We start from the raw sequence: 12835 nt of genomic DNA on the forward strand, positions 1-12835 counted from the left end.
ACCCAATACTGCATCGGCACTCTTCCTACGAGCATAACTTTAATCATTGGCGACGCTGATTTCGTGGCTGAGACTTCCCATAAGAAAAGAAAGAAAGAAAGAAGAAAAGGGTAACATAATAGATACAATTACTTTTACTTTTCTCCCCTTATTTTATGATCGCATATTATTCAACCGCATCAATGAGGTATGTCTTCGAGCTCTGCATATCACCATCAATCAAATCCACCAGACTCTCCTGTGGATGATGCGGATTCCGACCTTGAGCTGGACTTGCAGGAACTGGATCCAATAACTTCTCCAACTTCAAAATCATCCAATTCTTCTTCACACAATCAACAGAACTCTAGTAAAGAAAGGCGAGGTCCCAATATACCCTTAAGAAATCTGCGTATGGGTGGTTTGCGAAATTTTGCTAGAAATAGAGGTTATGGTGATTTAGGAAGAAACAGGGATGTCGATACAGATAGTGAGGATCTGCGAGGTTTATTAAATGACGATTTGGGAGGGGATGGTATGGGGAGGATGTCTGGAGGAAGTGAGAATGCCGTGGACGACGACGCACCTTTATTATCAGGAGATGGAAGTGGGAGTGGGAGATCTCGAAGAGGACGTCGGTCAAGCTTCGACAAAGTAAAGAATATATCATCACAAATACGGCTTCCAAGCTTCTTATCAGGAAATAACCCTTCGCAGCCACGGCCAGAAGAAGGTGAAGAGCAAGACGACGAACATGATCCAGCTTCATCGAGAACAGTGCAAGTTGGTGCCACACAAACTTCACGATTTCCTCCTAATGCCGTTTCGAATGCGAAATATACCCCGATTAGCTTTTTACCACGAACTCTGTATAACGAATTTTCTTTCTTTTTCAACATGTACTTTTTACTTGTCGCTTTATCTCAAGCGATACCACCTCTGCGAATTGGATACCTCTCAACATATATCGTGCCTTTAGTATTTGTTCTGGCGATCACCCTGGGGAAGGAGGCTTTTGATGATATTGGAAGACGAAGACGAGATTCCGAAGCGAATTCCGAGGGATACACTGTTTTATGTTTCGATAAACCTTCAAAGGCGGACACGGATAAATATAGTGCAAGGAAGAAGTTGAAGTCCAAGGGAAAAGCAAAGAAAGGAAAACCTTTACTCCAACCGGATCGCTTGTCAGATATACAAGAAGAAGAGGAAAATACTCAATGCCAAGGACGAGATGCACCAAGTTCGAGTGTTCGTGAGGTGGTCCGAAAATCTAGGGATTTAAAAGTCGGGGATGTCTTGAAATTAGGAAAGGATCAAAGAGTACCTGCCGATGTCGTTATTCTGAAGAGTACAGCCAATGAATCTTCAGCTGCGGTATCACATGAACCTGCAGTGACCAATATAGTTGAGCCATCCGAGTCTTTACTGGTAGATCCAATATCTGATCCTTCAATTGATCAATCTACAGCCACTACTTCAGAATCTAGAGAGTCAACTTCTCAACTTGGAAATACACCTTCAGCAGATGCAGCAGGCGCAGGTGAAACCTTTATTCGAACAGATCAATTGGATGGCGAGACAGATTGGAAATTGAGATTAGGCTCTCCTTTAACTCAATCTCTTGACCTGTCTGAATTCATACGTCTCCGTGTTGTAGCTGGGAAACCCGACAAAAAGGTTAATGATTTCATCGGTACCGTTAGTCTTCTTCCCAAAGGTGCTAATGGGTATGACCCACATTTGCCAAAAGGGGGAGCGGACCCTGATAATAACGAGGAAGACGGAGATTCAGCACCATTAACGATTGATAATACTGCTTGGGCCAATACTGTTCTTGCCTCAAGTGCTACCACTTTGGCAGTCATCGTTTATACTGGACCTCAAACTAGATCAGCTCTTTCTACATCTCCATCTCGATCAAAGACCGGTCTTCTTGAGAATGAAATCAACTCCCTTACTAAAATCCTTTGCGCCTTGACACTCACACTATCTATTGTTCTTGTGGCGTTAGAAGGGTTTGAGCATGTTGAAGGAGTCAAATGGTATGTGAAAATCATGAGATTCTTGGTATTGTTTTCTACAATTGTACCCATCAGTCTCCGTGTAAATCTGGATATGGGAAAGAGTGTTTACTCTTGGTTCATTCAACGAGATCCAGGAATTGAAGGAGCTGTTGTTCGTACAAGTACTATACCTGAAGAACTTGGTCGAATTGAATATCTACTAAGCGACAAAACCGGAACACTCACACAAAATGAAATGGAAATGAAGAAAATTCATGTTGGAACTGTCTCATATGCGAACGAAGCAATGGATGAAGTCGCCTCCTATGTCAAACAAGGATTCTCGGTTCCTGTAGATGCCAATCAATCTTCAGTACTTGTCACACCATCATCTGTCGCTTCAACTACTGTTACCGCCACTCGAACCCGAAGAGAGATTGGGTCGAGAGTACGTGACGTAGTCCTCGCTCTTGCTCTTTGTCATAATGTCACTCCAACCATTGAAGAAATAAATGGTCAGGATGTAACATCTTATCAAGCTTCTTCACCTGATGAGATTGCGATTGTTAAATGGACTGAAGCCGTTGGGTTGCGGTTAATTCATCGTGATAGGAAAGGGATGCTTTTACAATCAGTCGATACTGGTCGTTCCGTCGTTCGTGTTCGTATTCTTGAAGTCTTCCCTTTTACATCCGAAGGAAAACGTATGGGAATCATTGTTCAGTTCCTTGATGGTTCTGAAACATCTTCGAGCAGTAATCTCGAAGCTGGAGAGATTTGGTTCTATCAAAAAGGTGCAGACACTGTTATGACTTCAATTGTCGCTGCAAATGATTGGCTTGATGAGGAAACTGCAAATATGGCCAGAGAAGGTCTTCGCACTTTGGTCGTTGGACGAAAGAAAATGTCTGTTCAAAACTACAAGGACTTTTCGCAAAGTTATAAAGAGGCTTCAGTTTCGATTAGCAACCGAGATACCGGTATGGCTCGTGTGGTTTCACATTTCCTCGAGAAGGACCTTGAACTTTTAGGTGTCACTGGTGTTGAGGATAAGCTTCAGAAGGATGTCAAACCTTCCTTAGAATTATTACGAAATGCAGGTATCAAGATTTGGATGTTGACTGGTGACAAAGTCGAGACTGCTCGATGCGTTGCTGTCAGTGCCAAGTTGGTAGCAAGAGGTCAATATATACATACTATCGATAAGCTCAGGCGAAAGGATAATGCTCAGGATCATCTCGACTTTCTTCGCGGCAAAACTGATGCTTGTCTCTTGATCGATGGCGAGAGTCTAGCTTTACTCCTAACCCATTTTCGAACCGAATTCATTTCTTTAGCAGTTCTTCTCCCAGCAGTCATTGCATGTCGATGTTCACCAACTCAAAAAGCCGATGTCGCAAAACTCATTCGAGAATATACCAAAAAGCGCGTTTGTTGTATTGGAGATGGAGGAAATGATGTTTCCATGATCCAAGCTGCGGATGTGGGTGTAGGTATAGTTGGAAAAGAAGGACGACAAGCCTCTCTTGCTGCAGATTTCTCCATCGAACAATTCTGTCATCTCACCAAACTTCTCGTTTGGCATGGACGAAATAGTTATAAACGAAGTGCTAAACTCGCCCAATTTGTGATTCATAGAGGTCTCATCATTAGTGTGGCCCAAACAATGTATAGCATTGCTATCAAATTCGAACCAGAAGGCTTATACAAAGATTGGCTGCTCGTCGGCTACGCAACTGTTTATACCATGGCACCAGTCTTTTCTCTAGTTCTTGATAAAGATGTTGACGAAGATCTCGCAAATCTTTACCCTGAGCTTTATAAGGAACTAACATCTGGCTCATCACTTTCCTACCGAACATTTTTTGTTTGGGTTTTTGTTTCCATTTACCAAGGTGGAATGATCCAGGGTCTTTCTCAAATTCTCACAGAAGTCGATGGGCCGAGAATGGTGGCAGTTAGTTTTACAGTATTGGTACTAAATGAACTCACGATGGTGGCTTTCGAGATAACGACATGGCATCCAGTTATGATAATCAGTCTGATTGGGACAGGTTTGCTGTATTTGGGAAGTATTCCATTCTTGGGAGGGTATTTTGACTTGTCGTTCGTTGTTACTTGGTAAGTTTTCTTTCTTCCTCTCATTTCTCCACCTTGCTGTGATAAAGACGCATCAAGGGATGAACGGGGCACGAATTACTGAACCATTGGGGTGCTGAGTTGTGTAAGTGAAGCTAATAAATTATCTAGGGGTTTTGTATGGAGGGTCGCGGCTATCTCGGCAATTTCACTCATTCCACCGTATGCTGGGAAATTGATTAGGAGGACGATCAAGCCGCCTAGTTATAGAAAGGTGCAGGGGATATAAGGAGTCGATGGGTGAGGATGGTGAAATGAATGATTTGATCGTATGCATGCATAGCAATGGCGTTTTGGAATATGCTAGGAAGATATAAAAAAATGAAATGAATGTACGGTAGTCGGATAGCATTCAAAATTATCGATATCACCTACAGAAATGGAATTTTTGCCGCACACTTCGGCAGTTCATCCCATCTTCAACATAATAGGTGAAATATGAAAGACAATATGGCAGCTTAATCCTTGAGGTTGATAGAGTTTGATGAAAGGTTTAGATTTATAATTTCATCCGATTCGATTGGATGTGTACCCATCGGCCAGATTCTGAAAGATATCCGGCGGCCGGTGGCAATTGTAGATGGGATATTGTGGTCATGCGGCAGTTGCGATGTTCCATGGGGAGGAAATGGTATGATTCATTACATCTCCTATCATTCCCAAACCAAACCAAGTCCTCATATTGTATTGTATCATATGGAATTTCCAGCCTCCATCTGATTCTACTCTCCGGTAAAGTTACGTTGACTTCTGTTCATTTCACTGAAAGTCCATTGAAAAGTCAGGTGTCTTTGCTTTATCAAATGTTCATCCCCCTCCCATAACAATCTAGCATGGATCTTTTGATGCCAGATCTTTGTGTCATCCATGAATGGCAAGGTTAGGATAAGGATAAATACTTAGTAAGGGGTAGCTCACACGCTATTACGAATTCGGACAATTTAACGATAGAATACTTTGATGCTTCGCAACGCCTTCCCAGAATGATCTAACCCTATAAGGTCACACTGAAAACTCAATCACTCCAGAAAATCAAAAAATAGTGAAATCTAGCTTGTTTACCTAACCACTGAGCACAAATCTCGTCCTCCAATCATTCAAACAGTGATAAGCACATATACTTGAATCACCTGACTCAACGACTAATTCCCCCCAAGTTATCCGGTGCAGCTTCTAGTCCCGCCTACCAGATTTTTAGTGTGTGCATTTCTATCTGGACGGGAGAATCGACGGTACATGAAATCTGGTCTTCCCACTGTGAAATTTTACATTCAAGCGCATCCAAAATATTACCTGAAGCACCTCAAACTTCAGACAACTCACCATATCGATATTGACGTCGATACTCCCCTTCAAACTTCAAGACTTCACATTATCGACGACAAGAGAATCTGTCAGTTAGTTCATACCCGCACCTATACTCTTCTCACTGTTGCTTATTGCTTCTTTAATATTATTTGCGTATCACACTTGTTAATTGTAGTGTTGTTATTAATTCGTAACCTGTATTAATGTAACTCCATGCTTTGCCACTTCCTTGTACGTTCATACTGACTGATGTATTATCGTTGCTAAATTTATCCACGTTGTTCTGTACATTCAAGCTGTAATATATAACCTTGTTGTCAAGTACATTCACATTGTTCTATGTATTCACATCGTCTAATGCAGTCTCTATATCTCATTTACTGCTACCATCTTATACATTAACTGATCTGTCATTGTCTAGAAGAAATGTGGATAATTACAACGCTTCGAACGGCTCCAATGCCGGAACTGGTCCCTCCGCTGCCGCCAACGATGAGGAACGACCAATTGTCTACGGCGGGGTCACTCTCGGTTACGCTAAGCGACCCGTCCTTAATTCCACTGACGCGGGCTACAAGGGTCTCTTGAGCGACTTTAAAAAGGGTTATCCCATTAAAGAACAGGTCACAGAAATCCAAAGAACGCGAGTTCGCGCAGTCACGTCGACGAGCAATTTGTTGAATCAAGAGAGCAAATAATTTTTAAAAACAAAAATTAATCTCTCGGTTCAACTTGTGTGTCGGTAATACCACATTCTTTTCTTTAGGATGCTTGGAAGCCGAAATAGAAAATCGACACGCGTTTTGAAAAAAATTCTGTCTTCAACAGTGATAATGAATGTATTTGTGTGAAAGTATGATCATCTCACGAAACGATGTGTTGTGTATCGTTTTCCCTAATTCTATTCGGCCCATTCTTATTATTTGACGAACGAATCTTGACCCGATACTTTATGGTATTGTTCTCGTTATTAACTCGCAGAATTGTCTTGATACCATCATCAGTAATATACTTAGTAGGTACAACTTTCTCTTTCTCAAATGGCATTGCACCCAAAGGTAAGCATGAAATTTGAAGTGATGCAATTTCTGTCCAGCGATAGACAATTTGACACTTCTACCCGAAACTGATTGTCAAAAAATCGAACTAGCTGGCTTTGTTGATGCCGACATTGTGCAGATCTGGCAGACGAAAAGTAGTGACTTGGATTGCGTGGAATAAAAACGCTTTCGATAATTTCGTTGCTTGAATACCAGGTAATACGTGTGAGGGATATCGCAGCACAAGGAGAAAAGTAGGACCGAGTGCCTAGATGCGCGCATTTAGTCAACGGAGTTAGAGTAGGAAGTTGAAGGATCAATTCTAGAAGGCATTGGGGTTTTCTGCATTCAAATGCATCGTGTTTCTGATGTAACTATTGGGGACGAAAAGTGTAGTGGTGAGGTAGATAGAGTTGCAATGTTATATCACAATTCTCACCAGAAATGTTGAGATTTGAGAATATAGAGAGGAAAGAATTCACACAATGTAAGACATTGAGATAATCAGATGAATGTAGAATGGATAATTAAGGATTTAAATGTAGCTGTCGTACCTTCCAATCGAATACTATATGAACCGTCAAGGAGCATGGACTCTTGAAATTCGCGGAAGGAACAGATTCGTAACTTGATCTATCTTCATTCACTACTATTTATTCACTAGGATCTGAGTGATGATGAAAATCAGTTTGAAGCCTCAAAACTTAAAACTTAGTAGTAATGGTAGGTGCATGCTTGCAGAGCAAGCCGTATATCCCCAAGTATTGATTCTTCAGTAAAATCGTACTATATTCTTTGTTTCTTTGAGTCAGAATATCATAAGTAACAATATCATTCAATATATGAGATCTTATTTGCATGAATACCAAGGCCGAATTAATTGAATTCTTGACATTCTTCTATAGCTGTCGTTTTCTTTTTAATTTTAAAGCTTTATTGAATACTAATAGATTGATTGATCTATATCAATCCATCCGTCTCCAACCCCACATCCACATTTACATTGTGTCTACTCTATATCTCTACTCTGTATTTGTTTTTATCGGAGGAAATAATTATCGAAAACCTTTCTAATCTTTTCTCAAATCTTCCTCACCCTTTTGTTTCTATATTCCTCCAATTATAACTTCTGTACCTCTACTTGGGTACAGCAATTTCTATCCAACATTCCATCCTCGCCTTTGGAACAACAACTATGATAAGAGCAGCTATGGTGAGAGAGAAGGAAGACCACAAAACGTAAGCAGACGTCACATTAATAGAATAACTATTGCGCAAAGCTAATTTTATATATTGAAGTCACCTGCATCGAGTCGCATCCTCAAATTTACCTATTGTACCTCGAAAGTCTTGGGAATACTATGTCGCAATTTTACAACCAGGAATTTCTTTGGAAAAATGTGAACATGGTGATTTTTTATGGATTAGGGTTAAGAGGGTGAATTCTATATCTATTCTTCATTCTGATTGTGTGACATGCTGATTGACATCTTATAGACAGTCACGATCGGAAAAATCCTGGCATCACACTTCAAGAGAACCGGTCGAAACTCGATTCTCATGGATGGCGACGTCGGGTTATCAATCGATGCCAAAATCGAGGATCTAAAATGTTTGGGACTTGGCGTATATGCATTCTGGGAGATTGTTAAGGTTGAGAAATGGTGGGAGTATAGAGTTTCATCGAAATATATTGATGAAAGGACGATGTCGATGAAGGAAGAGAAACATGGGGATTGTTAGAAAATACGCTTCCTTCAACTATGGCATATGAGGAAACTGAATTGATTGAACCTAGGGAACTCTTTCAGAATGCATCGACCAAACCTTATTCGATTGAGAAGAAAGAGGAATCTGGGAGCTTGTTGAAGATGACAGTTGCTTCCACCATGACGGCATATGAAGAAATGAGGGCTATTAAGTTCAAGCGCAAGACCAAGTCATCGCTGAGTGAAAAGAAAGATGAAAAGCCTTGGAGTTGGGAAACTACAGCCCCATCAATCATAAATAATACTGTAGGAGCAAGAGGAAAACAAACACTCACAGAGCTTTCAAAGAACAAGTCAAGCATGGCAGCCTCAGTTAAAATGAAAGAAGACAATTCCAAGGAGCGATCAGGAGCTACATCAACCAACAACATATCTTATGTTATTAAAGCAGGACAGAAACGGAAATTGGGAAAAATGACAAAAGGAGAGATTTTGAAAAGAGAGCTAGCTCAAGAGGATAGGGCTGAAATTATCAAACGTAGAAGGATAGAGTTGGAATCGGAAGATGCCAACGATAAGATCATGAAACAAATGAGAACGGAGTTGGACAAAAAGCTGGATCTTATGAAGTCGAAAAACGAAAAGGCACCAGCGATCAACTTGCTAAAACCTTTTGCTGAAAACACAAAATTGGATTTAAAAAGACACGATGATTACGTCGCCAAACAGCGAAAAAACATGGAGGCAAGTTCCCAAAGATTCGGGAAATTGCAGTTTAAAGAGATTCTCAAACGATTCGAGATTTCGTGGGAACGACAAAGGCAAGACATCACCAATAGAGATCCACAGTTCGAACAGAGTGTTAAATCTGAACTTCAAAAGTTAAAAGGAAAGATTACTTCGAAAGTTCAAGACCACGGCTCCCTCGAATCCATTCTCAAAGAGAGAGAAATCCACCTTGACCTTGAAGCTATCCAGAGACAACTCGACATGGCAAAACGCGAACACCCACAATCAAAAATTACTCTTCGCTATTTTAGTAATACCGTTCGCTTGGAGTGCGCATATTGTCCCAATATCGAGATTCAAATGGGGCTGAAAGACTCTCGCAATGTTGCTGGAATAGTAAAAAGACATCAAACATCAAAGGGTCACACGGACAATCGATATAACGAAGCTCAGAGAAAACAGGGGAGCGAACAGTCGAAAAACAATATCTAGGTTCAATATACAGCAGTTCTGCGGCCGAAATCCAGGCGCTGGGACTGTCAACCGGAATGAATCTTAGATTTGAACGGAGTTCAAGGATTGTTGTACACAAAGGGCTTAAGGTACGCCATCTTTCTGAATGCCAAACTTTCCGAAGGGCATACGATAAATTCTGGAGGGATTAGAAGGGGCACACTCCGATTTTGATCATCAGCTGGAGGCTCAGGCACAATAGTAGATGTGAATTTGGAAGACACGGGGTAAAGAGTCAAATTTATAGTGATTCAGCACTTTATGGTAGGATATCAGTATGAGTTGTCCTCCTCAAGCGAAAACTTCTCAGCGCAGGCCATTGTCGTATTTTCAATAATAAATGTATTCGATTTGGCCCTGATTCCCTTCATGTGAGACATAGAGTAACCTCTAGAGTATCAAAAAATCAAGTAGAAATGATAACAAGTCCCGGACTTCGGGGATACCCGTGAGATATGCAAGGTTCATTAAAGTATTTCCCCCTAAACAATTATATCTGTCACCATTGAATGTTTCATTATCGTAAGGGGATATTTACTCATGGAGTCTATTATTAAGGCAGATTTTACGGTAACGTGCGCAGCCAAATGAGATTTATTGATCCTAATTATCTTTTTTTTATTGTGAAAGTGCCGAAGAGTGTCTTCTCACAATAATCTTCAACTTATTTATCAGAATCCGATAATCCCTTTTCCATTTTGTCAGCCGCGTCACAGGCTCCGTCGCGAATTTTCTCTTTGTCATCTTTCAAGCGAAGTCGTCCTTCTTCTCTCGTTCAAATGAATTGTAGAGAACACGATTTCTTAAAAGTTTCTTTATTCGCAAACTCTCCACCCTGTTTCTTTATCTCCAGTCGTTTGTAGAAAGTTTTGACGAATACATCGTAGTCTTTTGATATTTCTCGGGAATTTCATTCAATTCCAATTCCAGATCAGCCAGAGGTACAGGAATTCTACCCTTGTAAGACTCTTCTTCCCAAGTGATGTAAGGTTCTATTGACGTGAAACATTTTGTGGTCAATTTAGCATCTGTCTCCTCTAGTTTCCTTTGAACGTGGTCGATTAACTCATCGGTGGCCATGGCGGGATTTAGAACGTGGAAGAATAAGAGGTCTAGCAATTGTTCGTTACGAGATGATAATGGAACGGTGAGAAGTTGGGGAGCGATGACGTAGCGTACGAGCGCAGGCAGAATCCAAGGACAAAACCGAGCACGAAATAGAGAAGGTTGTACATTTTTCGGAATATCTCTCAGAGTGGTGATTGTGAACGGAGGGTGGATGAAGAGAGAGGGGATTTTTTGAAGTGTGAGTGGAAAAGATTTACGTGTTGCCGAGAGGGAGCTAAATTGAAATAATGACGTTGGGATTTGAACTAGTATCACATAATGTGGAGTCAACTGTTACTACTATGAGAAGCAGACGGAGAGGAGAAGAAAGGAGGTAGAGTATTGACAAACATTGGATTTATCTTGTGAGGTTTAAAACTCTAGTTGATAAAGTTAAGCTATTTTTAAATCACCCAAAACACGTCTGACTAACATATAAGACTTATTTCAGCCCCCTCCCCAAGTGTTCATAGTTGATACCCTTTTCATACTGTTCAGAAATCCTCACAGGATTGTAGTGACTAAACAACTCCATTGGATCATACTTCCTTTTCAATGCCTTCAGTCTCGGTAATTTTTTCGCACTATACCAAACTTCTTCTCCTTCATCCCGACCATAATTGATGTAGACCCTCAAATCATCATAGCCACTAGACGCAGCCATCTCCGCTTGGAAAGAAGCACCAAAAGCATTTATAGCATCATCTTGCGAATCATCATTTATTTGCAAAGCGAAAAAAGTATAGATTGTGGTATTCCTCCACGGATATGCCGTTTCATCGTCTGGTGTCGAAAGAGTTACTGAATTGGCGAATTTTTCAATTGACCAAACGCTCGTTCTTGATGAAGGAAAATCGGAGTAAAAGCGTGCCAATTTTTGAAGCGTCTGAGTGAATGCTGGAATAGAGATGGTGTAAAGATTTACGGCCCAATTACTACTTACTGCGCCGCGATCACAACTAAAACTCCCGCTGCCGGGAACAGATGAGCCGTAAATGCTGGTCCAGGGGATTTGAGTTATGATTTTTTCAATGGGGTTGAGGGATAAAAAGGAGGAAAATGCAATGAGGGCTTCTTCCATGGGTCCAATCCATTTTGCGTTTATTATGATGTTGAGCTATTTTGCAGGAGCGATGTTAGCTTTTGAAATAATCTTAGCCTACAACAGACTTACACCACCGAATTCATCATTCCAATTTACCTGAAAGGCCAATGACATTTCTCTGGGTTGGTTACTTCCAATATCCTTCATTATTTCCCACAAAGATGCATTATCGCTTGAATGGAATCGCATGGTCGCTACTATCAGCTCTCCATTATTGGTGGCATCATTTATTCTGTATGTAGCCTCATAAACAACACCAAATTGATGACCAGCTCCTCTGGCTCCCCAGAAAAGTTCTGCATTCTCTGTTTGAGATGCTGTGATCAATTCGCCGGTCCCGGTGACATATTTAACCTCTAGCAGAGCATCAATTACGAGACCGTGAAGACCAGTATATGGTCCGAGCCCTGCACCCAATGTTGCTCCAACAACACCGACGCATTCTGCTAATCCTGTTTCTTGAGAATGTCAGAGTTTGCTAGTGATTAGTGTATGAATATCTTACGAATCTCTTTTCCAACATCAAATAATGGTTGTATGAGTTCCCCGAATTTAACCGATCCTCCAATTGTGATGGTGCTTGCTTCTTTGTCGATTTTGATATCGTGGAAGTAACCTAAATCGATGTCGATTCCATTCTTACAACTGTGTAGTGTTGTCGAATATCCATGTCCTCCCCCTGTTGCCATAAAAGGGATGTTGTGATTTGATGCAAATTCAATCTGAAAAACGTTATCATCAATTAATAAAGTATCAGCCTTGGTGTTTCAATTCGCATTGTTTCACATTTCACGGGAAACACGTTGATATTGACGAGCAGCATGAATGATGAAGACTTAGAAACCTCTAGGCACAAAGAATACAACTCACAATAATTTGAATATCAGAGGGCAGTGCTGGCTTCAAAGCAAGAATATATGTAGGCTCGGCTGGTGGATAGATTGTCCATCTTTGAGTTATTGCGGAAGTGTAATTGGCACTACTGGGAAGCCAGACTTGAGACCCAGGCGAGAGAACCTCACTGAAATGAGCTGCCAATGCGTCTTCACTGAAGTTATTGAAGGCAAGAGTTTGATGAAAGAGACCAAACAGGAACGTAAGAATGTACATTTTGAACATCATAATTGGATGTGAGCTGGGAAAGGACGTCGCGAAAAGATAGGAAGGGAAGACTAAAGATCGATTGGAGATCTCGGTATG

General features: G+C 41.0%; 3 protein-coding genes across 3 annotated transcripts; 2 read left to right on the plus strand and 1 right to left on the minus strand.

The window, feature by feature from the left end:
* Nucleotides 1-189: 189 nt before the first annotated feature.
* Bfra_007585 (putative phospholipid-translocating p-type atpase protein) lies at nucleotides 190-4353 on the plus strand (the record flags this gene model as incomplete). Its single annotated transcript, XM_037337956.1, has 2 exons — nucleotides 190-4106; nucleotides 4236-4353. The coding sequence occupies 2 exons, from the start codon at nucleotides 190-192 to the stop codon at nucleotides 4351-4353; spliced, it is 4035 nt and encodes a 1344-aa protein (XP_037190019.1).
* A 3314-nt stretch (nucleotides 4354-7667) lies between these two features.
* Bfra_007586 (uncharacterized protein) lies at nucleotides 7668-9402 on the plus strand (the record flags this gene model as incomplete). Its single annotated transcript, XM_037337957.1, has 4 exons — nucleotides 7668-7711; nucleotides 7772-7910; nucleotides 7970-8149; nucleotides 8176-9402. The coding sequence occupies 4 exons, from the start codon at nucleotides 7668-7670 to the stop codon at nucleotides 9400-9402; spliced, it is 1590 nt and encodes a 529-aa protein (XP_037190020.1).
* Nucleotides 9403-10266: 864 nt separating this feature from the next.
* Nucleotides 10267-12745, minus strand: Bfra_007587lb (putative polyketide synthase protein; the record flags this gene model as incomplete). The annotated part of the gene is made up of 5 exons (XM_037337959.1): nucleotides 10267-10765; nucleotides 11022-11647; nucleotides 11705-12087; nucleotides 12141-12357; nucleotides 12506-12745. 5 exons carry the CDS (start codon nucleotides 12743-12745, stop codon nucleotides 10267-10269), a joined length of 1965 nt encoding a protein of 654 aa, XP_037190022.1.
* Nucleotides 12746-12835: the final 90 nt, after the last annotated feature.

This window comes from Botrytis fragariae (genome assembly GCF_013461495.1).
Source record: "Botrytis fragariae strain BVB16 chromosome Unknown tig00000112, whole genome shotgun sequence".
Classification (NCBI taxonomy): Eukaryota; Fungi; Ascomycota; class Leotiomycetes; order Helotiales; family Sclerotiniaceae; genus Botrytis; species Botrytis fragariae.